This window comes from Theropithecus gelada, chromosome 18, assembly GCF_003255815.1.
Source record: "Theropithecus gelada isolate Dixy chromosome 18, Tgel_1.0, whole genome shotgun sequence".
Taxonomy (NCBI): domain Eukaryota; kingdom Metazoa; phylum Chordata; class Mammalia; order Primates; family Cercopithecidae; genus Theropithecus; species Theropithecus gelada.
Window position 1 is genome coordinate 66,916,959 of NC_037686.1, and position 22,726 is coordinate 66,939,684.

Genomic DNA, 22,726 nt, shown 5'->3' on the forward strand with positions numbered 1-22,726 from the left:
ATTAGTGTGGACAGAGGCAGCTGGGTGGGGATGTGAGAAACCTTCTTCTCTGAAAATCTGGCTGTAGAGGTACTTATTAAATAGCCTCTGAGAATGTGCTGAGTCCTCATGTGCTTGGCCTCACAGCCACAGACACAGAAACTAAGGCTGACGTTTCCCCAGCAGTTCTCACAAATTTAGGGTGGGATAGCACAAGCTGCAGAGCAGAAAATGCTGGCAAGGAAGAAAATTGAGAATCTGACTAGAAAGGTATAAATTACAGGGGAATCCAAATTACATCAATAAGGCTTTCACTGTTGTTGAAAAACTTCTCATAGAGGAAACAAGAAAGACCCAAATAAAAACCAGGGTCTCTTCTGGGCTGTCACACAGATGCATACAAGGATTTATATTCCTGCATGATGAAAGCATTCAGTTACAAACTTGCAATAAAAGTGCCGATCAAAACAAATTCCTAAAAAACACTTTTAGTTTTGTTTATCGCAGTTTATCAAAGGCTGGCTGAAGTCCACTGAAGTCCCATGGAAATAAATTACATCAAATGAATTTTCCCAATGAACTCTAGCATTTGGCAGTCTACAGTATCTATTACTTTTGACCTTGATGACCATTTTAGGGAAATACTGTCTTTGAGCTTTATAACTCAACATTATCCATTTAACTTAATTCTTCAGGATCATTTGAATTAGTGTTAGCCATTTTGTCCTAATATCTGTAAATAACATTTCATGATATGCCAAGTAACATACTGTTTAGCAAAACTAGTACAGTTTGTGGACTTATTCTCCAAACGTAATTTTGAAATGCATAAAGTCTAATTACCACATTAGAAAAAGCTGACTTCCTTCATGATACCACAAGAAATTTCAAAGATTTATCCAAATAAAAGTACAATTTTTTAAAAAGGTAACTGTTTCCAAAGTATTCTCCATAATATATTCAGGAAAAATAATTCATTTGTTGTCATAATATCAAGAATATTTTTAGAGTACAATAAAACCTGGATTTGCCAGCACCAAGAGGTCTGAATAGTCTTACATTCAGAGCATGGAAAGAGAGCTCAGTAATCACTAAAACAATGCTCAAAGAGCAGGCGCCATGGAGAGGAGCCAAAAACAGGCTCTCCAGTTACAGAGCTGCAAAAAAAAAAGAAAAAAGAAAAAAGAAAAAAAAAGTGCCTGTATCCAGGGAAACCATGAAAGAACGCTGTCCCTCCATGGAGACGGCAGGCACTAATGTCAGATATCACAGCATCCTCCATAGCAAGGACAGACAGGAGAGAAACCAGTGGGTGCAACTGCAGCATGCAAGGATGGTAAGAAAACGACATGGTAAATATTCCTGAAAAGTCAAAGAATACTGAGACAGTGAAGGAATTGGGAGGGCAGGAAACCAATGTGGAAGAAGGCAGGTATTACCTTTATATTTGCAATATATCTTATATAAAGCTATGCTAGCTTGCTCCAGAGATGAGGATGCTATGCATGCCATAATCCAGCTTTCAGGAGGAAGCAATCAATGATGAAAAAGAGAGCCTGAGAGAGCTGCTCAAAGGCAGATGCCAGCCTCATAGTGAATATGGACTCAGTGCAAAGCCACCTGACAACAGAATAGTAAAGGGCTCACTAAGCATTACCCATGTGCTGCACACTTAGCTGATCTACACATTCTACAGTGATGTCTTTTGATCAGTCTTATTCACTGCAGTCATATATGCTAAATACTATGCCAGTATAATGATCATCTTATTTCAGAGAGGAGAGAATGGTGACATAAAAAGAGTAAGTTACTTGCACAAGATCACATATCTAGTAAGTTCAACAGAAGGCAGACAAAATAACTGATCATTATGACTTGGTTTCCTCATATTTAGACTACGATTAGTATTCCATTTACTAAAGAAGGAAGATACCACATATCTTTCTGTTAAGATGGTTAAAATGAAAAACCTCAAAGGTTAGCCATCAATCATCCAGGAAATGTTGTTAACTAGAATATCATCCTCTACCATTAAAGACAACCAAGATATGAGGAACTTAAATTTAGACCTAATCAGAAATGTGATAAAATGCATTATTTTCCTCTTCTACAGTAATGCAGAATGTACATTTAATATGTGATAAAATTAAAAAACACTGCTCTTATTTTTTAATTACAAAAGTAATGCCAAGTAATATTTACACATAAGATGCTCTCACTCAACAGTTCTGCTGATTGGTACTTACCTATGTTTGGTGGGAGTTTTATACCAGTCCATAAAAACTGGTGTCACACCACATAAATCTAAGGTTGACAATGACGCTAGGCACGGCCAGTTTTTGCCATACCATATAACAGTAACTGATGTGTCATTTACGGAAAGATCAACATGCTCCATGATATATTCTTTTCCACTTTTTTCTTTCAGTATAATTGTCCAACCTAAACCAAACATTCTGGAGAAAGAAAAAAAACTAACAATGTTTGCCTCATTGGAAAAAAAAAATGCTAAAGGCAATTTCACATATCTTCTCTAAAGCATCTAGTTCCTCAAAATCCAAAGTCAAAATTCTCAGAACATGCCCAGTTCAATTTTCATTCCAACAATAGTACTCTCTTCAGACTTTCTCTCCTCACCTAACACCCACTGAACATCCATGATCTTCCAGGTACTGGCAATATATACATAAGACAAAGATTCTGCCCGGAAAAGAGACCTTGAACATTCTCACTGTACTACAGCAGATAAGTCGGTTACTTCTGCTTTTCATTAAAACTTTAGGCTATTTACTAGTTATCCCTCTGTCTCCACAGGAAATTGGTTCTAGGACCCCCGTGATACCAAAATCTGTGGACGTTCAAATCCCTTATATAAATGGCATAGTATCTGCATATAACCTAAGCTCCTCCTCCCGTATTCTTTAAATCATGTTGAGATTACTGATAATACCTAATACAATGTAAATGCTGTGCAAACTGTTACTATGTATAATGTACTGGTTTTATTTGTATTTTACACTGATATTATTGTTTCAGGTTCCCCCCGCCCCTACCAATACTTATGATCTGCAATTGGTTGAACTGGCGATGCAGAAGGCTATGTGGAATAGGAAAATGCTACATATTTTATAGATGCACAAAACACACAAAAATACTAGAGATGGTCCCACACAATCTAAATTGCACATATGTCCTATGTACATGATACTTTGAGCTGATGCCATCATTCTCTTTTGGAACACACTGCGTACCTGAGGGCCTCTTTGGTCTTAACTGGAAGGCCTGTGTAAGGGTTGACAGGTTTGAGAATGTCAGCTAGTGCGGCTTTTACAGATGCTATTTGTTTTGTGATATATTCTTTCTTCCAATAACCAGCTTCTTTATCCTGAACTGACAGAAAGCTCACAGACACAGCTATCTTCTCTACTGAATTAATTTTCCAATTTGATCTTGTAGGTGAAAATGCGGTTGAGTAGATTCTGATCCAAATAAAACTGGAGGGAAAAGAGGAAATATGTTAACTAAGAGACACTGTCACCTACCTTAGTCATAATATATCAAATTAGAGATGCATAATATTCTCAAATAATCCAATTCCATGAATAAGTCAAGCTGAATATTTACAGTTGAACGTTCATCTGTTAAAGTGAGTTGCAGTTTCAGATTTAGTGTTTTAAATTCAACACCACCAAAAACACCACCAAAAACCACTGCCTCTTATATCAGTAATGGAATAGGAAATCTAGTATTTTAAAAGTAACAGAAAGTATATGTAATATGATTCTTGTTTTTAAATATATACATGCTTTTTAAAAAATCAGAAAGGATGTATGTACACACACCAAGAAATTTCAATAGGGAACATTGGAATTGTACATTCTTTTTGCTATTTTTTAACTTTCAACAAGGAATAGGCTTTCACAAAGAGAAAAAAAAGTGAAGATTTTTAATGGTAACAACTAAACAATAGTTAACATTAAGTTTTTTCTTTTTTTTTTTTAATTTATTTATTATTATTATACTTTAAGTTGTAGGGTACATGTGCATAACGTGCAGGTTTGTTACATATGTATACTTGTGCCATGTTGGTCTGCTGCACCCATCAACTCGTCATTTACATCAGGTATAACTCCCAATGCAATCCCTCCCCCCTCCCCCCTCCCCATGATAGGCCCCGGTGTGTGATGTTCCCCTTCCTGAGTCCAAGTGATCTCATTGTTCAGTTCCCACCTATGAGTGAGAACATGCGGTGTTTGGTTTTCTGTTCTTGTGATAGTTTGCTAAGAATGATGGTTTCCAGCTGCATCCATGTCCCTACAAAGGACGCAAACTCATCCTTTTTTATGGCTGCATAGTATTCCATGGTGTATATGTGCCACATTTTCTTAATCCAATCTGTCACTGATGGACATTTGGGTTGATTCCAAGTCTTTGCTATTGTGAATAGTGCTGCAATAAACATACGTGTGCATGTGTCTTTATAGCAGCATAATTTATAATCCTTTGGGTATATCCCCAGTAATGGGATGGCTGGGTCATATGGTACATCTAGTTCTAGATCCTTGAGGAATCGCCATACTGTTTTCCATAATGGTTGAACTAGTTTACAATCCCACCAACAGTGTAAAAGTGTTCCTATTTCTCCACATCCTCTCCAGCACCTGTTGTTTCCTGACTTTTTAATGATCGCCATTCTAACTGGTGTGAGATGGTATCTCATTGTGGTTTTGATTTGCATTTCTCTGATGGCCAGTGATGATGAGCATTTTTTCATATGTCTGTTGGCTGTATGAATGTCTTCTTTTGAGAAATGTCTGTTCATATCCATTGCCCACTTTTTGATGGGGTTGTTTGTTTTTTTCTTGTAAATTTGTTTGAGTTCTTTGTAGGTTCTGGATATTAGCCCTTTGTCAGATGAGTAGATTGCAAAAATTTTCTCCCATTCTGTAGGTTGCCTGTTCACTCTGATGGTAGTTTCTTTTGCTGTGCAGAAGCTCTTTAGTTTAATTAGATCCCATTTGTCAATTTTAGCTTTTGCTGCCGTTGCTTTTGGTGTTTTAGACATGAAGTCTTTGCCCATGCCTATGTCCTGAATGGTACTACCTAGGTTTTCCTCTAGGATTTTTATGGTATTAGGTCTAACATTTAAGTCTCTAATCCATCTTGAATTAATTTTTGTATAAGGAGTAAGGAAAGGATCCAGTTTCAGCTTTCTACTTATGGCTAGCCAATTTTCCCAGCACCATTTATTAAATAGGGAATCCTTTCCCCATTTCTTGTTTTTCTCAGGTTTGTCAAAGATCAGATGGCTATAGATGTGTGGTATTATTTCTGAGGACTCTGTTCTGTTCCATTGGTCTATATCTCTGTTTTGGTACCAGTACCATGCTGTTCTGGTTACTGTAGCCTTGTAGTATAGTTTGAAGTCAGGTAGCGTGATGCCTCCAGCTTTGTTCTTTTGACTTAGGATTGTCTTGGAGATGCGGGCTCTTTTTTGGTTCCATATGAACTTTAAAGCAGTTTTTTCCAATTCTGTGAAGAAACTCATTGGTAGCTTGATGGGGATGGCATTGAATCTATAAATTACCTTGGGCAGTATGGCCATTTTCACGATATTGATTCTTCCTATCCATGAGCATGGTATGTTCTTCCATTTGTTTGTGTCCTCTTTTATTTCACTGAGCAGTGGTTTGTAGTTCTCCTTGAAGAGGTCCTTTACATCCCTTGTAAGTTGGATTCCTAGGTATTTTATTCTCTTTGAAGCAATTGTGAACACATTAAGTTTTTTCAACACTTACTATGTGTCAAGCATTGTTTAACCACTTTATGTATTATACATCACTCATTTATTCCTCACAAAGAAACCAGGAGGTGCTGGTATTCCTGTTCCCACTGCACAGATGCTGTCACTGAGGCTCAGATGCAAGGTGAGCTGGCCCAGGTATGTGCACTCAAGTGTATAGTGAAGCTGGGATCTGAACCATAGCTCACACTGTTATCACCTGGGTTTCACTGCCTCTTCAATCACAAAGAAATGGGTCAAAGAAACTGAATAAGCTCGCCAAATTCAGAGAGTCAATAAGCCTCAATCTGGGAATTCAAACTCAGCTCTGACTCAAAGTCTGTTCCTTCCACTCATCTCTTCTAAGAGGCTGGGAGAAGCCCCACGAGTGGTGGCAGTGAGCTGGCCTGAGGGCTCCTCCCTCTCAGCCAGTACTCTCCACCACCACCAGGAAAGAGAAGGAAGACACAGGGAAAACTGAGTCAGGGATTAAAATCAATTCCTTACCTGAAAGGCAAACTTTGCATTTTAAACATGAAAGATTTGCTCATTTATGTCTCCACATTACTACTCAGAGCAGTATGGGATGAAGCAGTCAATGGCCTGGAGGCTGCAGGGAGAAAGCGATTCTCCCACAGAGCGGTGGTCCTGAACTGCAGCAGGACCCCTGGGGATAAGCCTGGGTGCTCTGGGGAGGCAGAACTATTGCCTTAACTGCAGCAGAAAAGGACCATTTCTCAAACACATGACTTCAGAACGCCACCTCCTTGACTCAGACATTACATGGACTTCCCAACAAATGCAAGCTCACACATAGTCAGACCCTGGTTGAATTTTCTTCCTAGTGTGGGTTTCTCAAGTCATTTCTCACTCTGAAAAATCCAAAAAATCACTTCATGCCCAGCTTTTATATTAAAGTGTCAGTGTTTTCAATTCAGAAATTTCTAGACTTTCCTATGTAAGCGGATAGATGCAATGTGATGATGAGTTGAGTACATTTAAGTAAAGCTGAAACTGTTTCACCAAAATCCTTTGAATAGACACTTTTAAAACTTCCTTTGCATAAAAGCTTGCTTGTGTTTTCTTCACATTTATTTTACTCAGCATTTCACTCTATGTAAGTATTCCTTTAGCAGGACCTTTATGGAGCCTTGAATTCCTCACATCAGCACTATCTAAACAACCTCTGATACTATTTTTACATGTGTTAGCACTTACCAACTGCAAAAACAAACACTGTTGCAGAGATGGCAATCACAGCATAAACTCCACATGAAGCTAGTAACAATAACCACACCTAACATTCCTATGATAAACTATGTTCACACACGATCATATATTACTTACTGTAAATGAACCTAAGTAAAATCATTTTATATTGCAGATGGTTCCCCTTGATTTTTTATAATACACAAATGTTAAGGTTCAGATGCCTTTCACAGTCTCAAAAACCCAAATATATTTACTTCTTGATCCCCAAATGCTCCATCCTGTTAGAAGGCCTAGTCAGATTCAAGGACAAGAGCATATTTATCCAATATAACTACCAACAGGCTCAGGGAAACTCAACCAAGTTGTTTAGAAAATGGGGCCAATTTAATGTTCAGATAAATAGTGTTTGCCAGAGTACATGGCAAATAAAACCCCCTTGTGATAAACCAGATGCCACCTCATCCACACATCCTTGTTATTCCCATGCAGAGACTAGCGCTCATGCAGAAGAGAGTAGCCCCCCCGGGATGGGGCACTGGGGAGCCCCCTGCCCTTCAAGCATGTCTGCCCACAAGTCATCAGAGCGTAACTTGCTACACTATGTGTGCTTGCCCTCTCTTCAGAAGCAACGCTTAGAATACACTGTAAACTTTTCAAAAACACGTATTGATTACTCGTTCAATTATCACACATCCTTTTCTGTAGTCTGACTTCATGATCAGACGTTGACTTTAAGAGTCAGACTATGCCTCTTTAGGTCCTTTAGCAGGACCTAAAAAGTGCAACTCAACTTAGCACAATTAAATATGTCCTTTGAAAAAGAAAAGAAATGTGAGTGCAATTTCATCAGAAGCTCATATTTCCAAACGGCAACTTCCAAGAAAGTGAGGAGGGCACACGAGTAATACTAAAAGTATGCAAAAAGCATCACTACAGCTGTGCTCCAAATCTGATTCCAGGCCTGGTTTCTTCACCATGCAGGTGAAGTGAAGAGTGGAGACAGTAAAGAAACATACAATTTATTAGCTTATCTGAAGAGTCTGAATTCTACCGTTTAATAAAGTGGGAACCCCCCAGAATGCTACAGTTTTAGACATTTGGTTGACTCCTTCCTTGAAAAATGCCTTGCTGTGCTTTCTTTTAGTGACCACCTTCATCTCTTATTAGATCATTGTCTTAGTCTCTTTGTGTTGCTACACAGGAATACTTGAGGCTGGGTAATCTGTAAAGCAAAGAGGTTTATTTGGCTTATAGTTCTGCAGGCTGTGCAAGGAGCATGACACCAGCATCTGCCTCTGGTGAAGCCTCAGGAAGCCTCTACACATGGCAGAAAACCAAGGCAAGCCAACTGTGCAGAGATCACATGGCAGAGAGAGAGAGAAATAGAGTGAGTGAGCAAGAGAGAAGGAAGGGAGGTCTGCCAGGCTCTTTTAAACAACCAGCTCTAGAGCAAGAACTACAAGGAAGGCACCAAGCCATTCAGGAGGGATCTGCTCCCATGACCCAAACGGCTCCCATTAGGCCCCAGTTCCAACACTGGGGATCAAATTTCCACATGAGGCTTGGTAAAACAAATAAATCTCAACTACGTAAACTACAACAATCATTAAGTAAGGGAAATGTAGAAAATGCTCTAATTCATTGTGTAACTACTGTGAAGAACATTATTAGTTCATTCTTTGATATGTACGTGTGTGTGTGTGCGCGCATGTATTGACATAGACAGACGTACATTCTTCCACACAGGAAACATCTCTTTAAATTAAAAGAAAAATCACCTTTCCAACTAGGGAACAGTGTATGTCCTCTTCAGAGTATGACAGTGGTTGAGGACAGCTTTAATGAGATCTGAGGGCTTACTCTGAGTTCCTCACTTAAGTGGCATACACCTAACATCAAAGATGGACTAGATTAGTCATTTCAGAACTTGACTATTCATTAGTATGACCTGGAGAATTATTTATTTATTTATTTATTTATTTTGAGACGGAGTCTCGCTCTGTTGCTCAGGCTGGAATGCAGCGGCGCGATCTCGGCTCACTGCAAGCTCCGCCTCCCGGGTTCACACCATTCTCTTGCCTCAGCCTCCCAAGGCCCGAGTAGCTGGGACTACAGGCGCCCACCACCATGCCCGGCTAATTTTTTGTATTTTTAGTAGAGACGGGGTTTCACCATGTTAGCCAGGATGGTCTCTATCTCCTGACCTCATGATCCACTCGCCTTGGCCTCCCAAAGTGTTGGGATTATAGGCGTGAGCCACCGCACCCAACCAGAGAATTTTTTAAATACAGATTTCAAAGCACTAAATTATAATCTCTAGAAATGCAGACTAGGGATGGAAATTTTTTAAACTTTCCCAGGTGGTTCATATGTAGTCTTCTCTGGGTGGCATTTGAGAACCACTGTACCAAATGACATTCTTGTCCACCATGTTCCAGGGTTAACTAATATGACAGCCCTCCTTCTGCCATTCTCCATCTCCTTACCTAGTAAACAAAACCACCAGTTAAAACCTGCATTCCCTCTCATCTTGCGATTTCCCCAGCTGACATGTAGGTTCTATGTAGGAACAATATTTGTCTGATCTTTTGATGCTGAATGACAGAGGGGCCTAAAAAGCCAGATTTCACCATCTCTCCCTCCAAGATATAATTCTGAGATGCAGGCTAAGATTACAGTGACAAACAGAAGCAGAGGCTTCTCCCCTTCCTTCCTAGATCTGCCCCCTGCAAGCCCAGATGACCACAGGTGAACCCCTCACTTTTGGCTCCCTGCTTCCAAGGGTACAGCCTCCAGGAGAGGACAGTCTTGGCCGCTCTCTGTCCACTTTGCTCTCCCCACAGAGTAAGTTAACTTGATTGGCATGTTTGGGAGGAAAAGCTAAGTACACCTAACTTAGCCTCTTCCTTCTCTTTCTTTAGAATCTGCTTGGCCATCAGCAGAGAGCACTCATTCTGCTCTGCAAACGAAGCGCCAGGATCAAAGCCAGCAGGTCCCTGCAGTGCTGCCTGAGACTCTGTGATTAGGTCTGATTCTGTGGGGAATACAGCCAAGACCTCCTGACAACAGACCTGAAGCTGCATTCTCTAACAGCTACAGCAATAACAAGTTTGATTTTTTTCCATGCAAAGTATATTCATTTTAAGCATATAAATGCAAATATTTGAAAATTTCATAGTTAAAGCATTCGACATTTCCACATGTGCAAAAATACTCCTGAATTCTCTTAAATTCTTAAAAATGGTTAAAAAGTTACTAATCTTCCTGACTTCCATCAAACTGTCATCAAAACATAACAGAGACTTGGATTTCTGCTTACTTGTCATTGGCTAGATGGTAAAAGCGCCTGCTCACACATCCAGCACACAGCAGGCTCACAGCATCCAAGTAGGAAAATATCTTCAGCAAGATTTCTGAAGGCATTCTGCAAAAACAGAAAAAGGAAAAACAAATCACCAGAGTGGACCAGGGCTTAATCTACAGATTACCCAGAAAACAACTGGCTGCTCATCTGTAAATAGAAGGCCATAGACAGACTCCTCCTGTACAAAAGGCAAACTGTACCCTCATCTTCAATTATTTTCTTTATTGAAATTTTCTGGTTATTCTAATTCTCATAACATAAACCATAAATAGAGTCAAGGGTTGGAAGAGCTAACTTCCTCGCATTTTAATCATGTTCACACACTGTGAATCAACAGGCAGAATTTCAGTGTCCCCCATGAAACTATGTATTTTTTTATTATTATTTTTGTAGAGATAGAGTCTTGCTCTGTTACTCAGACTAGAACGCAGTGGCATGATCAGGGCTCACTGCAGTCCTGAATTCCTGGGCTCCAGCCATTCTCCCACCTTAGCCTCCCCAGCAGCTGGGACTATAGGCACATGCAGCCACGCCTGGCTAATTTTTTGTATTTTTTGTTTCACCATGTTACCACCAAACCTGGACTAAACTACGTATGTTTCGTTAGTGAGATAAAGAGAATCAGAGAACATATTCGTAGGTATTAATAAGAAAAACACAGAATCCCTTTCCCCAGAAAAGTAAGTATAATGGGAAATACCAGCTTATTCCGACCTCGCCCACACCAATCCCAGGCATCGCCTTCTGAGCACCCTTGGGCTTTTGACTGCTTCCTCTGGGGCTTCAAGGAGACACCAAGGGCCATAAATTTTTTCTGAAGTGTCTGTTTTATTTGTATGCCTAAATATGATATTGAGATGTAGTCTCTATACTCCACCTATTTCTATGACCTCAAAATTCTATAAAACACAGTAATAATCTGAAAGTGACTAGAAAGTATCACTAGTGTCAAGAAGTCAGGAGTGTGCCTCTATGAATCTTCAGCAAAAGGGCAGGTGACAAGAGCAAGAGAGCTACCAGAGATTGTATCAAGGGTTGGTGGCGGGCAGTTCTAGGGATAAAGGAGTAAGGGGAGAAATCTTTTGTCCAATTTAAAAGGGCTTGCCCATACTGTCTACTTGTGATTGTTATGATTTTAAATTTGTTTCTTTTTCAAGCAAATCAGGTTACAGGTTATCAGTCCCATAATCCTGATAATACTGAGAAGGAATAAAGCAGATTCTCAGAAAAAAGACAGTTAACGCCATGCCTGTTGGATATGTATCACCATGTAAATGTCCCCACTGCTCAAAGCCCCAGCTACAGTTAACCAGAGACGTTCTGAGAGTTTAAACAAAAAGCTTTGCTTAAGCATTACTTAGATCAGTCCCCCAAATCAAACCCCTCCCATTCAGAGTCAATAAATTAGATACTTTCAATGAGAAAAAGTCTCTAATGCTAGAGACAACAAAGTTGCAAGAAAACATTTTTGTGACCATTTGGATTATTCATTGCATATAATTTTCATATTTTGATTTAACTACTTCCCAAAACTTCCTATCTATTATTTTTTAAATCAGTACAATTAAAAAAAAAAAACAAAAAAAAACAGAGTTGGGCTTAACGACATTTCAGAAAAGTATCCAGCAACTACCAGAATTATTTAACTGGAATAAAATCCCACTCAAGACAGGCATTCAGCAGGTTTTCACCTTCCTCCCCACTGGACTAACCTAATGAAAAGGGGGTTTCTCTGTGTCCTAGCAAAAGGAGAAAATCTCTACTTTATAGTTAAGACAGTGGAGATAGAATACCTTCTTAATTATTGTTCAAACAATTTCTTCTAACCTGGTACAATCAATGTTTATACCCATATTGGATTACTTTCTGTTGGATTCTAGTTATTCACTTTGTATGGGGTAAGGAGAGAGGATGATAGGGAGATAAGGGAAAGGGGAGGTGAGAGGCAGGACCGTTCAAAATGTAGAACAAAGAAACTGCTTTGAACCAACGAGCTTCCCTGAGAATGTTAATTTGTGCATGTTCATTTTCAGTACTGTGGGAATTCAAATGTGAACACGTCCTTGTCCCTGCTTCATATTGTGGATCTATCCCAATATTCCTGTTTTCCTCACTGTCTTCCCCATTCCGATGGAGAACGCTCACTTCCCTGCATCCAAGCACCTGTGCTGTAGGTCCTCACGGTTTCTGCACAAGGACCTCAGTCTCTGGTTCCTGCCTCCCTCTTCCACACTGTTGATATGAGCCTCTGAATCACCCCGAATCTCTCATCCTGAAACCACACTCTTCCTTTGCTTCTCCCCACCCTGATCTCTCTGGAGCCACCACCTAATTTCTAGGCTCCCTCGCGCTGCCAAGCTCTGGGAAAGAACAGAAGAAAACAAAACAGTTGTCTACACCTGTTGCCTCCACCTCCATGCCCCCTTTTTTGCTTTTTACATTTCAGTGTGGAATAGAATATACACAAATATGAAAACGAGTGGCCAGCCCCTTCCCTTGCATTCACCTGCAACAGCTCTGAGGGGCCACCGTGCCCTGCTGCCTCCTCCCCCTGCCTCCCCAGGCCGCAGGTCACTGACTGCTCTTGTGTTTCAGGCTGTCTCCTCCTCTGCTTCACACACAGCCTCTCCTCAATTTCTTGGACCTCAGGGCTCTTCCCTGGCCTGCTTGGTTGGTTCTCACTGCCCCGGGTCTTCCAAGCTTGCTCCTGAGTCACCTTTGCCTTCCCTTCCCCACCCTTTCCCTAAGCACCTCACCCAGCTCCATGACTGCTGACCCCACCAGGCCTCATCCTGAGCCAGACTGACACATCCATAATCCATCTGGCATCCTCCTTTGAACGCATCCCAGACATCTCAGCTGTAACCAGTCCAAAGTCACCATCACGGCCCTCTCTTCTGCCCCGACCCCACCTCTCTTCCATCTCAGCTAACAGCACCTCAATCTGTGCTACTGCTTCAGCCAACAGCTTCGGATTCCTACTTGTCTGTTTCCCCCTCACACCTACATCTAATTCATAAACGAACCATGTCAGCTATGCCTCCAAATACATCTGCCACTTGTCTCTGCATCTTCCCTACTTCTAGAGAAGAGAGGTAAATAAGTAAACAAGATAATCTGGGAAATTACATGACATCCACCCTCTTCCCCAGAGCCTGGTAGCCAAGCCTGATGGGCTCCCCCACTCCCACACTGCTCCTGTAGCATCTGGAGCCCCCACCACACCTGTGGTCTCCCCTCACTGGCAAGCTCCTCTCATAGCTCTCGAATCTCAATGTTCAGTTCTCATCTCAAATGCACCTCCTCAAATAAGTCTTTCCTCACCACGCCACCCCATTATTCTGGATTTGGGGATCCATTTGTTTTCTCGACAACAGGTATCCCAACTCACTGTATTTTAAATCTGCCTCCCCGACTAACCATCAGCTTCGTGAGAACATGTGAGGGGCTCACCACTTGTGTCCCAGTACCAAGAACGGTATCTGCTACAGAGCAGGTCCTCAAATATTTAAAGGATGGACTAACCAAATGAATATTTGCTCCGTTTCTCATATCAGATGACTGTAAAACAGCCTATTCCCAGAGCTAGGGTTTTAAGCTGAAATTAATGACCTGAATTAAAAATCCTTTTTGCTTTTTCTTTTTAAAAACACACTGAAATTTGTATACAAATACATACATTGTTAGCTGAGCTAGCTATGATACAGTGTTAAAAGCCCAGAACTTGAAATCAGGCAACTTATATCTGAATCACACAGTTCTGCAATATGCAGACTACGTGGGCCTAGCTTCCCGCAGTGTAAAATGTCTCTGTGATCGTCTCAAGCTTTCAGGCTCCCCACGATGCTTAGCATATAATTGGTGCTCCATAAATGTTACTACAGTACAAATCTATGGACTTCTAAGCATCAATTACAAATAATAATTTTTTAAAGCTTCTGTGGATCTTGGTGCTGAGGGTCACAGTACAGAATCTTGCCATGGCAAATGGGCTCCCAGATATTGAAAGCTGAGAAATGAACAGAGCTCTTGAGCTTTCAGGAAAACACACTTTAATCTTCTTTCTCCTTTTTCAAGGGTCTTTATCAACTCAAAAGTGAATATTTTTGAAGAACATTTTAGTAAAAGGAAAATTCAATTTACTTGTCACTTCTTGAAGTTTCGTTTCATAAAGTTCATCTCATAAGGATAGTGGTGACAGGCCCATGACTCATGAAACGCTCCATGCTGTACTGTCTTCCCACACAATCCTATTCTTAGCAAGCTCAAAATAGCAACTTGGTATATACAGCATCATAACTTTCTCTAATAACCCCATGCCGAGAGGCCCCCAAAAGTGACAGTCTACTTCTGCTACTTACCCATCCAGGAGCCCAGAACGGCAGGAGAAAGGGCTCTCCCAGCGCCGTCCACCTCTGGCATGGCACCTCAGGGCAGCAGAGCCTGCAGAACACTTGACCCCTGGCCCCCTTCTGAAAGTAAATGTGGGAAATTCAAATTACGTAATTATCAAAGGAGGTGAACTATCTATTCCCTTCTACAGAATTCCAAAGGATTCCTAAACTCCAAAGATTACTCATTGAAAAACTCCATTTCTGCAAAGAAAAAAAGGAACGGAGGAAGGAAAGATGGTAAGTAAGGAAGAAAGGGAGGGAGAAGGAAAGAAGAGACAGTGAAACCTTTAGTGTCCTGGTAAGGAAACCCAAAGACAGTACTTACTCTGATGTGCTTTCACCCTTAGGTTTAGAAATATATGCTCTCATTATAGGCTTTCAACATATCAAAGAGGTGCTATCAGATACATTTAATGGAAACAAAAAGGATAAAGTTAGTGTATTGATTGGCCAATTTGGATATAACAGAAACCATTAAAGGTTTTTTTTTAAAAAAAAAACTTGAAATTAGTGAACTAGAACTGTCAACATAATCTACAACTTTTCTGATCTTTGAGGGTTCCAACTCTAGTTTTTGCAGTCATAGACAAATTACCAAATATTCATCCACAAACTTTTACATTTTAACCTCACTGGCCATCTTTGTATTTTAGTGGTACAGAAAACAGTGGTACATCTTAGAATCAATGGTTTTATACATTCAATGAAATAGCGTATAATATTTTTATGCAGTGAGTTTTTTTCAGAGGTTCCTAAAATAAATTTTATTAAGATCAGTCCTCAAAACCAGTAGTACTCAACAGCACCTTGAGGGAATCCGAAACACCAGAAAATCATGCAGGTCACAGCCTCCATGTCTAGGCAACAGCACACCCGGAGAGTCACGAGTGGTTACACTATTTCTCTAGAAAAGGTTTGGAAGCTTCTGCTTTAAGCAACGTACAACACACGGGTATTGGTTATTGACGCCCCTCCTTCTAGGTGTGCTATTTGAGAAGTAGCTAAATCCTAGAGGGTACATTACGCATACGCTCAGTTCACCAACACCATTGCTTCAAATACATATTCTGTGCAGTGACAGTTTAACCACCCTCAGTTTTTCATACCACGTTAATTCCCCAGATATATTTGAAAGAACATTCATAGAGGAGGGCAACAATTGGGAGCAAAACAGAGGTGTCCTAAGAACTTGGAAGAAAGCTGAAGTATGAAATCCACACACAACTGGTCTTCACAGAGGATGACCCTCAACTCTAAGCACAACCTATTAGATGACACAAGTGGTGAAAAAGGAGCCCTTGCCCAGGCCTCAGCTGGGCAGGTGATAGTGCGGCCTGGAGCCTACCGCAAGACAGCATCATTATATGCATACGCCAGGAGGCACTCAAAGCACCCACTGGCACCTGCCTGCCCTGCTAAGCAGGCACAATTCCCCACATGCTTCCGAGCAGCCACAGAGTACATTCCTCTTCCCTTTGCAGATCTTTCTCTCTAGAAAAAAGCACAGTAGCTGGTACAGGGAAGGCCCTCCACAAATACTAGTGATCAGCTGCCCCACTGGCATCTCAACAAAGAAGAAGTTGCGTAAGGTAAACTTTTCCAGATCCTGGAAGAGTAAAAATGCACCGAGGAAAAAAATGCTGGCTCCACATGCCTTTCCATTCCAGCTCCAGTAAAAGGTGCTTAATGTACTTTTGGTCTTATATGACTTTCTAGCCAATTGTTTTCAATCCGTGCTCTGCAGGGCAGGAAGACAGGGAGAAATGACAGGAAGAAATGCTAATTTGGAAATTTTTGCAATACCCTCTCTTCCTTTAATCAGATAATTCTGCCTGTGTTATGTATTTTTGTACTTCTGTTGGAAATTTTGTTTAAACACAGATTTCCACAGGAGAAAAGCTTAGGCTCCATTAATGTGGTCCTAAAATAGTAATCAGAAGTAAAATATCATTTTCTAATTGCATTCGTTTCCTAAGACTGCCTTCACGAACTGGGTGACTCAGAACAACAGAAATGTATTGTTTCATGTCTTAGTAGCCAGATGTCCAAAACTCACGTTGTCAACAGGACCGCACTCCCTCTGAAGGCTCTAGGGAGGATCATTCCTTTTTCTGGTGGTTGCCAGAAATCCCTGGTATCCCTTAGTTTGTGTCAGCATAACTCCAATCTCTGCCTCCATCTTCACAGAGCAATCTTCCCTCTGGGCATATCTGTCTCTGTGCCTCTTCTTATAAGGATATCATTCATATTGCACTTAGGACTCTCCCTCATCCAGTATGACCTCATCTTAACTAGTTACACCTGCAGAGATCCTATATCCAAATAAAGTCACATCCTGGGGTTCCAGGTGGACACAGATAACTTTTAGAAGGTATAATACACTTTGTTTACTGTCACTAGTCAACACAGTAAAGAAATTTGTAATACATTCTACAATTATTTAAAAGCATGACATTTTTAAATGGTTATTATTCTTAGAAAGTCTACATAGACTTATGCTACATATTCAAAGATAAAATATCTACAATTGACAGAGGATTCTAACACTTAAGCTTTGATTAAAGGGAATTTCTATCATTCCTCCATCAAATAATAACAATTCCCACCAGGAGCTCCAAACCTGTAACCCTCCACCCCATGGGAGTGTGGGGCTTGGCTGTACTAGAGTCTGAGTCCACACATCCCCTAAGCACCATATGAATAATTATATGTATATACTTCAAACATAAATATTCTTGCAGTTCATCAAATATACATTTATTTAAGATATCAAATAAATACCTTATTGAATCAGTAACAGCTTTTTGTCATTATGTATTTTCTCAATAAAATGCCAGAAAAATAAAAACTGTTACCCTAGGCCTTTCCAAGAGAACCAAAGAAAAGTAAATCCATCTGATGGATCCATTTTAATCTAGCAATTGGCAAAAACCAAATAAATGACGATGATTCATGCTGGCTATGTTACAAAGAAATAGGCATCCTCATTTACTACCGGTAAGACAAGACACAGTGGTACAAACGTTATGGAAAGCCAAATCTGATATTGGAAACCGGGATCCTTAAAAAACACATACGCTCTTTTAAGCCAGGAATTCCACTTCTAGAAATGTGCACAGATAGTTCACTCAAGAATGTCCATCTCAGAGTTGTCTGCACTGGGGGGGAAAAAAAAAAAAACTCAGAACAGTATAGGCATTGGTTAAATTGCATGGCCTCCACAGAGTTAACAACCTTTAGTCAATTAAAATATAGATTTTCAACCCAGGTTAAGTGTTTGAATTAGAAATAGGTCCCTGATGTCCTCCAGGTGTCTATATGGTTTGCTCTCTCACTTTCTTCAGCCATTGGCGACAATGTCACCATCTCACTGAGACCTTCCTTGGCTATTTAAACTGCAATCCAGTCCCCACCCCACCCTCTGTCACACACACATGCACTTTGTGCCCTTTCTCTGTTTTTCTCCTTAGCACACATCACCGTCCATCACTATACATTTTACCTGTCTGTCTTGCTTACTATCGCTGGAACAACATGGGCAGGTATACTGCATGGGTTTGGTCACTGCTGATTGTTCAGCACCCACAATACGCCTGGCATGCAAGCAGCATTCATAAATATCGGCTGAATCACTAACAGTATAACTAACTGAGAAAGCAGGTTATATCAGTAGATACTATTATGTTGGTGCAAAAGTGATTGCGGCTTTTGCCATTACTTTCAGTAGCAAAAACCACAATTGCTTTTGCACCAACCTAATACATAAACTTATTTTCGTATTTCTCTAAGAGGAAACGAAAATATATGCATACAAATAAAAGAGGTCTAGAGAGACCAAGGTTTGCCATTTAATAGATCTGATTCATAGGATTACAAATGTTGTTGGTGAAGGTCTTTTCAAATGGGGAGGACTTAGGGGGCATAACTCCGTGTATTTTCTAATTTTTCTTAGCATATTGAATCCGTAATAAGTTGGGGGGTGGGGGGTGTTGTTTTAATTTCAAACCGAAGAGTCACATGCACAAGAAGGCTAGGGAATCACAGTTGGACAGCACAATCCTTGAGATTGGAGCAGTGGTTCTCAAAGGCATTCCTAGCAACAGTACCCCTGCAAAGGAATTGAAATCAGGTCTCCTGAAATCTGGAGGTAGAGTCTGCAGCAAACTCAAAACTTCTTAGAAGTCTCCCAATTGATCTTAAAAATTAAAGCAAACATTGCATTCTACCAAATAATTTATCTGTCTTTGTCCTATCATAAAAATATATTATATTATTTACCAGCTAAATTATTTAACATTTTCCCAAAGCCTTTGTGTTGATTTTGCAGACAAAGAAGATGCTCTACGTATCCCCTACCCATTACAACTACTCATTTGAAAAGCACAGTGCCAGGGTGCTTAGATGTTTCAAGAATACATACTGGCTTAATCCACCACCAAGTTCTTACTGAAAATCTTCACTTTTCAGTAAAGTGTGTCCCAAATTTATGAAAGATTACTGTGAAAACATCAATGAAATAAAGTCACCTGTTTTGTAAATATATATGCATATAAAATATATGTAAATAAAATTATCTTAGTAACTTCCTTAAAATCATGCTGTAACTCTCCCCATTCAAAGATAGTTTAAAATAATGATTAAGCAAATAAATTCTGTTTGGTACTAGTTAATTTTTTTAAGTACCAAATCCTTTTCTCTAATCTGAAACCCTAATTCAGTAACAAATGGATATGCCTCTATCTTTGACTAAAACATTGAACAGGGCTTAGTTAGGTCAATTCTACAAATACTTCTTAGTCATACACTGCACAAGGTAATGTGTAAGTGCTTTAAGACACTTCATCCTTTATTTAATTGGAATATGAAAGCTATTTTATTACAAACATGTTTTCACACTGTTAAAACGTCAAAGCTTATTTCTTGCTGTTTTGTTTTTTCACAATTAAAATGGATCTCATTGAGTCCCTCATTTCAGTTTAGAAGACTAAGGCTCTAACAAGGCAACTAAAGGGACGTAAGGTCACCATCTAGAAGCAAAGACAGTCTCTGAGAGCCCCATCTCCTTAATGTCCTGTCAGAGCTCTCTTTACCATGATGAGATCATACATCTCATCAATGTACCTTTTAACACTATTGAAAACACATTTCTATTTCTCCATAAAATAAACCAACTGCACTTTTCTTTTTTTTCAGACAGAGTCTCACTCTGTCGCCCAGGCTGGAGTGCAGTAGCACGATCTCGGCTCACTGCAAGCTCCTCTTCCCGGGTTCACGCCATTCTCCTGCCTCAGCCTCCCGAGTAGCTGCGACTACAGGTGCCCGCCACCACACCCGGCTAATTTTTTTTGTATTTTTAGTAGAGACGGGATTTCACCGTGTTAGCCAGGATGGTCTCGATCTCCTGACCTCGTGATCCGCCCGGCTCAGCCTCCCAAAGTGCTGGGATTACAGGTGTGAGCCACCACGCCCGGCCCCAATTGCACATTTTTAAGGGCCACAGAATTAACAAATCAGCAAGTTCCATTTATGTTTCTATACAGATCTGTATGTCTACAAGGTTAAGTGCAGACATACACTGATACATTTAGCAAGATAAATTTAGTTTGAAAATACTTTCTTTCAAGTGATAGGTTTTGTCTGATAGCTTTGAATAAGTCCAATATTTTAAAAACCTAAAGACTGTGCTTCATTTTAAATATCTGGCAAATCAAATAAATTACACCAGGTACAAATTAAGCCAACTTAATATGCTTTCTGCTACACTTCTTACAGTTTGTGACAGTTATACTTATTCACATTTTGTGTTAAAAAGGGAACACTGATTCCTTAACAACATCTAATTTTCCACAGCAAGACATTAAAATAACCACCTGCTTTGACCATAGTCAATCATTCTATTTTTAGCAGCGGACTTTTCTTTACCAAAAATAATGCATACATTTCCAAATCAGCTTGAAATGCAGGTTCCCATTCCAGGCATGATGACAGGCCCTCTAATTATATCAATCCAGGAAATTCACTCAACTTACAAAGGATAAGATTCATCATATAAAAATCATTCTGCTTCCTCCAATAGAGCACTATGTAAAGACTAATTTTAGTAACAGCAGCAAATTTATTAAAAGTTCAAATTTCCTATTTAAATTCCTGCTTTTTCTCCTACATAAAATAATTTTTGCAGGCACTGTCACCATTCTATTTGTGACAAGATTTGTGGTATATCTAGCATTATAGGTATTCAATTAAGAACTATTATCATAGCACTAAGTAACAGGGATGGGCTTCTGAAAACAGTTAAGTGGAAGTAATGGAGACCTAGTGAGGACATAGTTCTGGAGATTCGGGGGGAAAAAACAAGTAGTTCAACTAGTATGTAACAGACTCCCTTTGTATGCTTAAAACATACACCACTGATTTATTAGAAGGCAAAATATATATGACTTTTCATATTTATAAATCAAGGAGTCTTACAAGCAGAAAGATAATCCTCAAGAATGTAAACCATTCTTAGCATTATCCCTCCATCTGTAAACTAACTGCAGAGATGGGTCCACAGCTAGGGAACAGCTCACGATATAATGAGAGGGATTTCATAAGGTACCATTATGCATGCTGACACTTCTGATGCACTGGATCATTTTACTTTTTCACGCTGAAGATGCTTCTGGAAAGCAGATGCAGCCTCCTGCTCCTTTCCTAAGTCTTCAAAATTGCCTTCTCTCTCACTGTAGGAGAGGACCACGCTTCAGTTCCAGGAAACCCCAAGAGAAATGGAGAGATGAGCCTCTAGGGAGCAGAATAAGAATACCACAGGCTCCTGCATGTAGACAGGAAGACAGGCAGAATGGCACTAGGAGCTGAGCAAGACCTGGTGATGTAGATGGCAACTTAGCCTTGATGTTGGAGGTGCACAAAGTGCTGACCCCCCGCCCGCCAGACCAACCTGCCTGCCAGAGGTATCTGCTTGGGAGATGAGGGTGTAAATTTATAAGGTTTTGATGAGCAGACTCTACTTTCCTAAGTTGTAAGGTCATGAAAAAGACGAAGGGAGATTCTTGGTTACAGAAGAGCGAAAATACGAAGGCAGGGGCGGAGCACACGTGAATCTATGGCACGCATCCCGGAGAAGCGACCTCTTGGACCTGCACCTGTCCTGGCAAGTGAGCGTATCCCCGGCCACAGGCGCCGCGAGAAAGAATATTTCCCCGAGAGGCTACTCTACTTGTGTCACAACTTAGGGAACCCCACATTGCAGGGTAGAAAGGATTTCCTCCAGTCGTTCTTCCAGACCCTTCTCACGTTGAAGAAGGCCGCGGGCCTTATGCCAAGCTGGACGAATAAAATACACGGTGAAGAGAGTGGGGCCGCGCAGTGAGGGGTTTCCCGCCAGCGGACCCCACCCGCAGGCCCTACAGTCACCTGAACCCAAAGGTCCTGGCGCGCCCCCGGGCCGCGCCACCGCCCCTGCTGGGCCCGCGCAGCGTCTGGAGGCCGAGCCAGTGCTGCTGCAAGATCCGACCGCGTCCAGTCGCCATGGAGACGAGTTCACCCCAGGACCGCTCAGGGGCTGAAACGAGGAGGGCACGCACCGCCCCCACGCCCGCGCGTCGCCACACCCCCTTACGCCCATGCGCAAGTTCACAAAAGTACCGCTGGCCTGGCGCGTGCGCAGACGGCACCGCGCCAGAGAGCCGCTCGCAAAGCGGGCTTCTAGAAACTTCCGGGCCCCGGCTTCCTTCCTCACCCCTATATTCTGCCACCAAGGGCGCTAAGCAAGTCCTCGGCTTAACCATTTAGGAAACCGGTGCCTGCTTTGCAGCGGCCTCGTTCATCTCCACTTGCTGACTCTTTTTTGTCCTGCTTTTCTGAAAACACAGTGAAATGCAAAAACGAAATCATTTGCCCACGCGGAATGGAAAAGACCACAGTCAGAGGGAGTACTTCCCACTGCGCACAGTCCACTCTAGAAGGATAAGGAAAACACGTAGTGTGCAA

The 22,726-nt window shown here is 40.9% G+C and overlaps 1 protein-coding gene across 2 annotated transcripts in view; it reads right to left on the minus strand.

Moving 5' to 3' along the window:
* Positions 1 to 22,359, minus strand: part of FBXO15 (F-box protein 15) — a 78,877-nt gene extending 56,518 nt beyond the window's left edge. The window contains exons 1-5 of one of the 2 annotated variants that reach the window (XM_025365212.1): positions 22,151 to 22,359; positions 14,699 to 14,809; positions 10,293 to 10,397; positions 3,231 to 3,473; positions 2,226 to 2,435 (exon numbers count right to left, since the gene is read on the minus strand). In XM_025365212.1, the coding sequence (XP_025220997.1) occupies positions 2,226 to 2,435; positions 3,231 to 3,473; positions 10,293 to 10,397; positions 14,699 to 14,809; positions 22,151 to 22,266 (785 nt within the window). In that variant the 5' untranslated portion in view covers positions 22,267 to 22,359. Of the gene's footprint in view, positions 1 to 2,225; positions 2,436 to 3,230; positions 3,474 to 10,292; positions 10,398 to 14,698; positions 14,810 to 22,021 lie in introns of both variants that reach the window. The other variant, XM_025365213.1, reaches the window with a different exon arrangement.
* Positions 22,360 to 22,726: the final 367 nt, after the last annotated feature.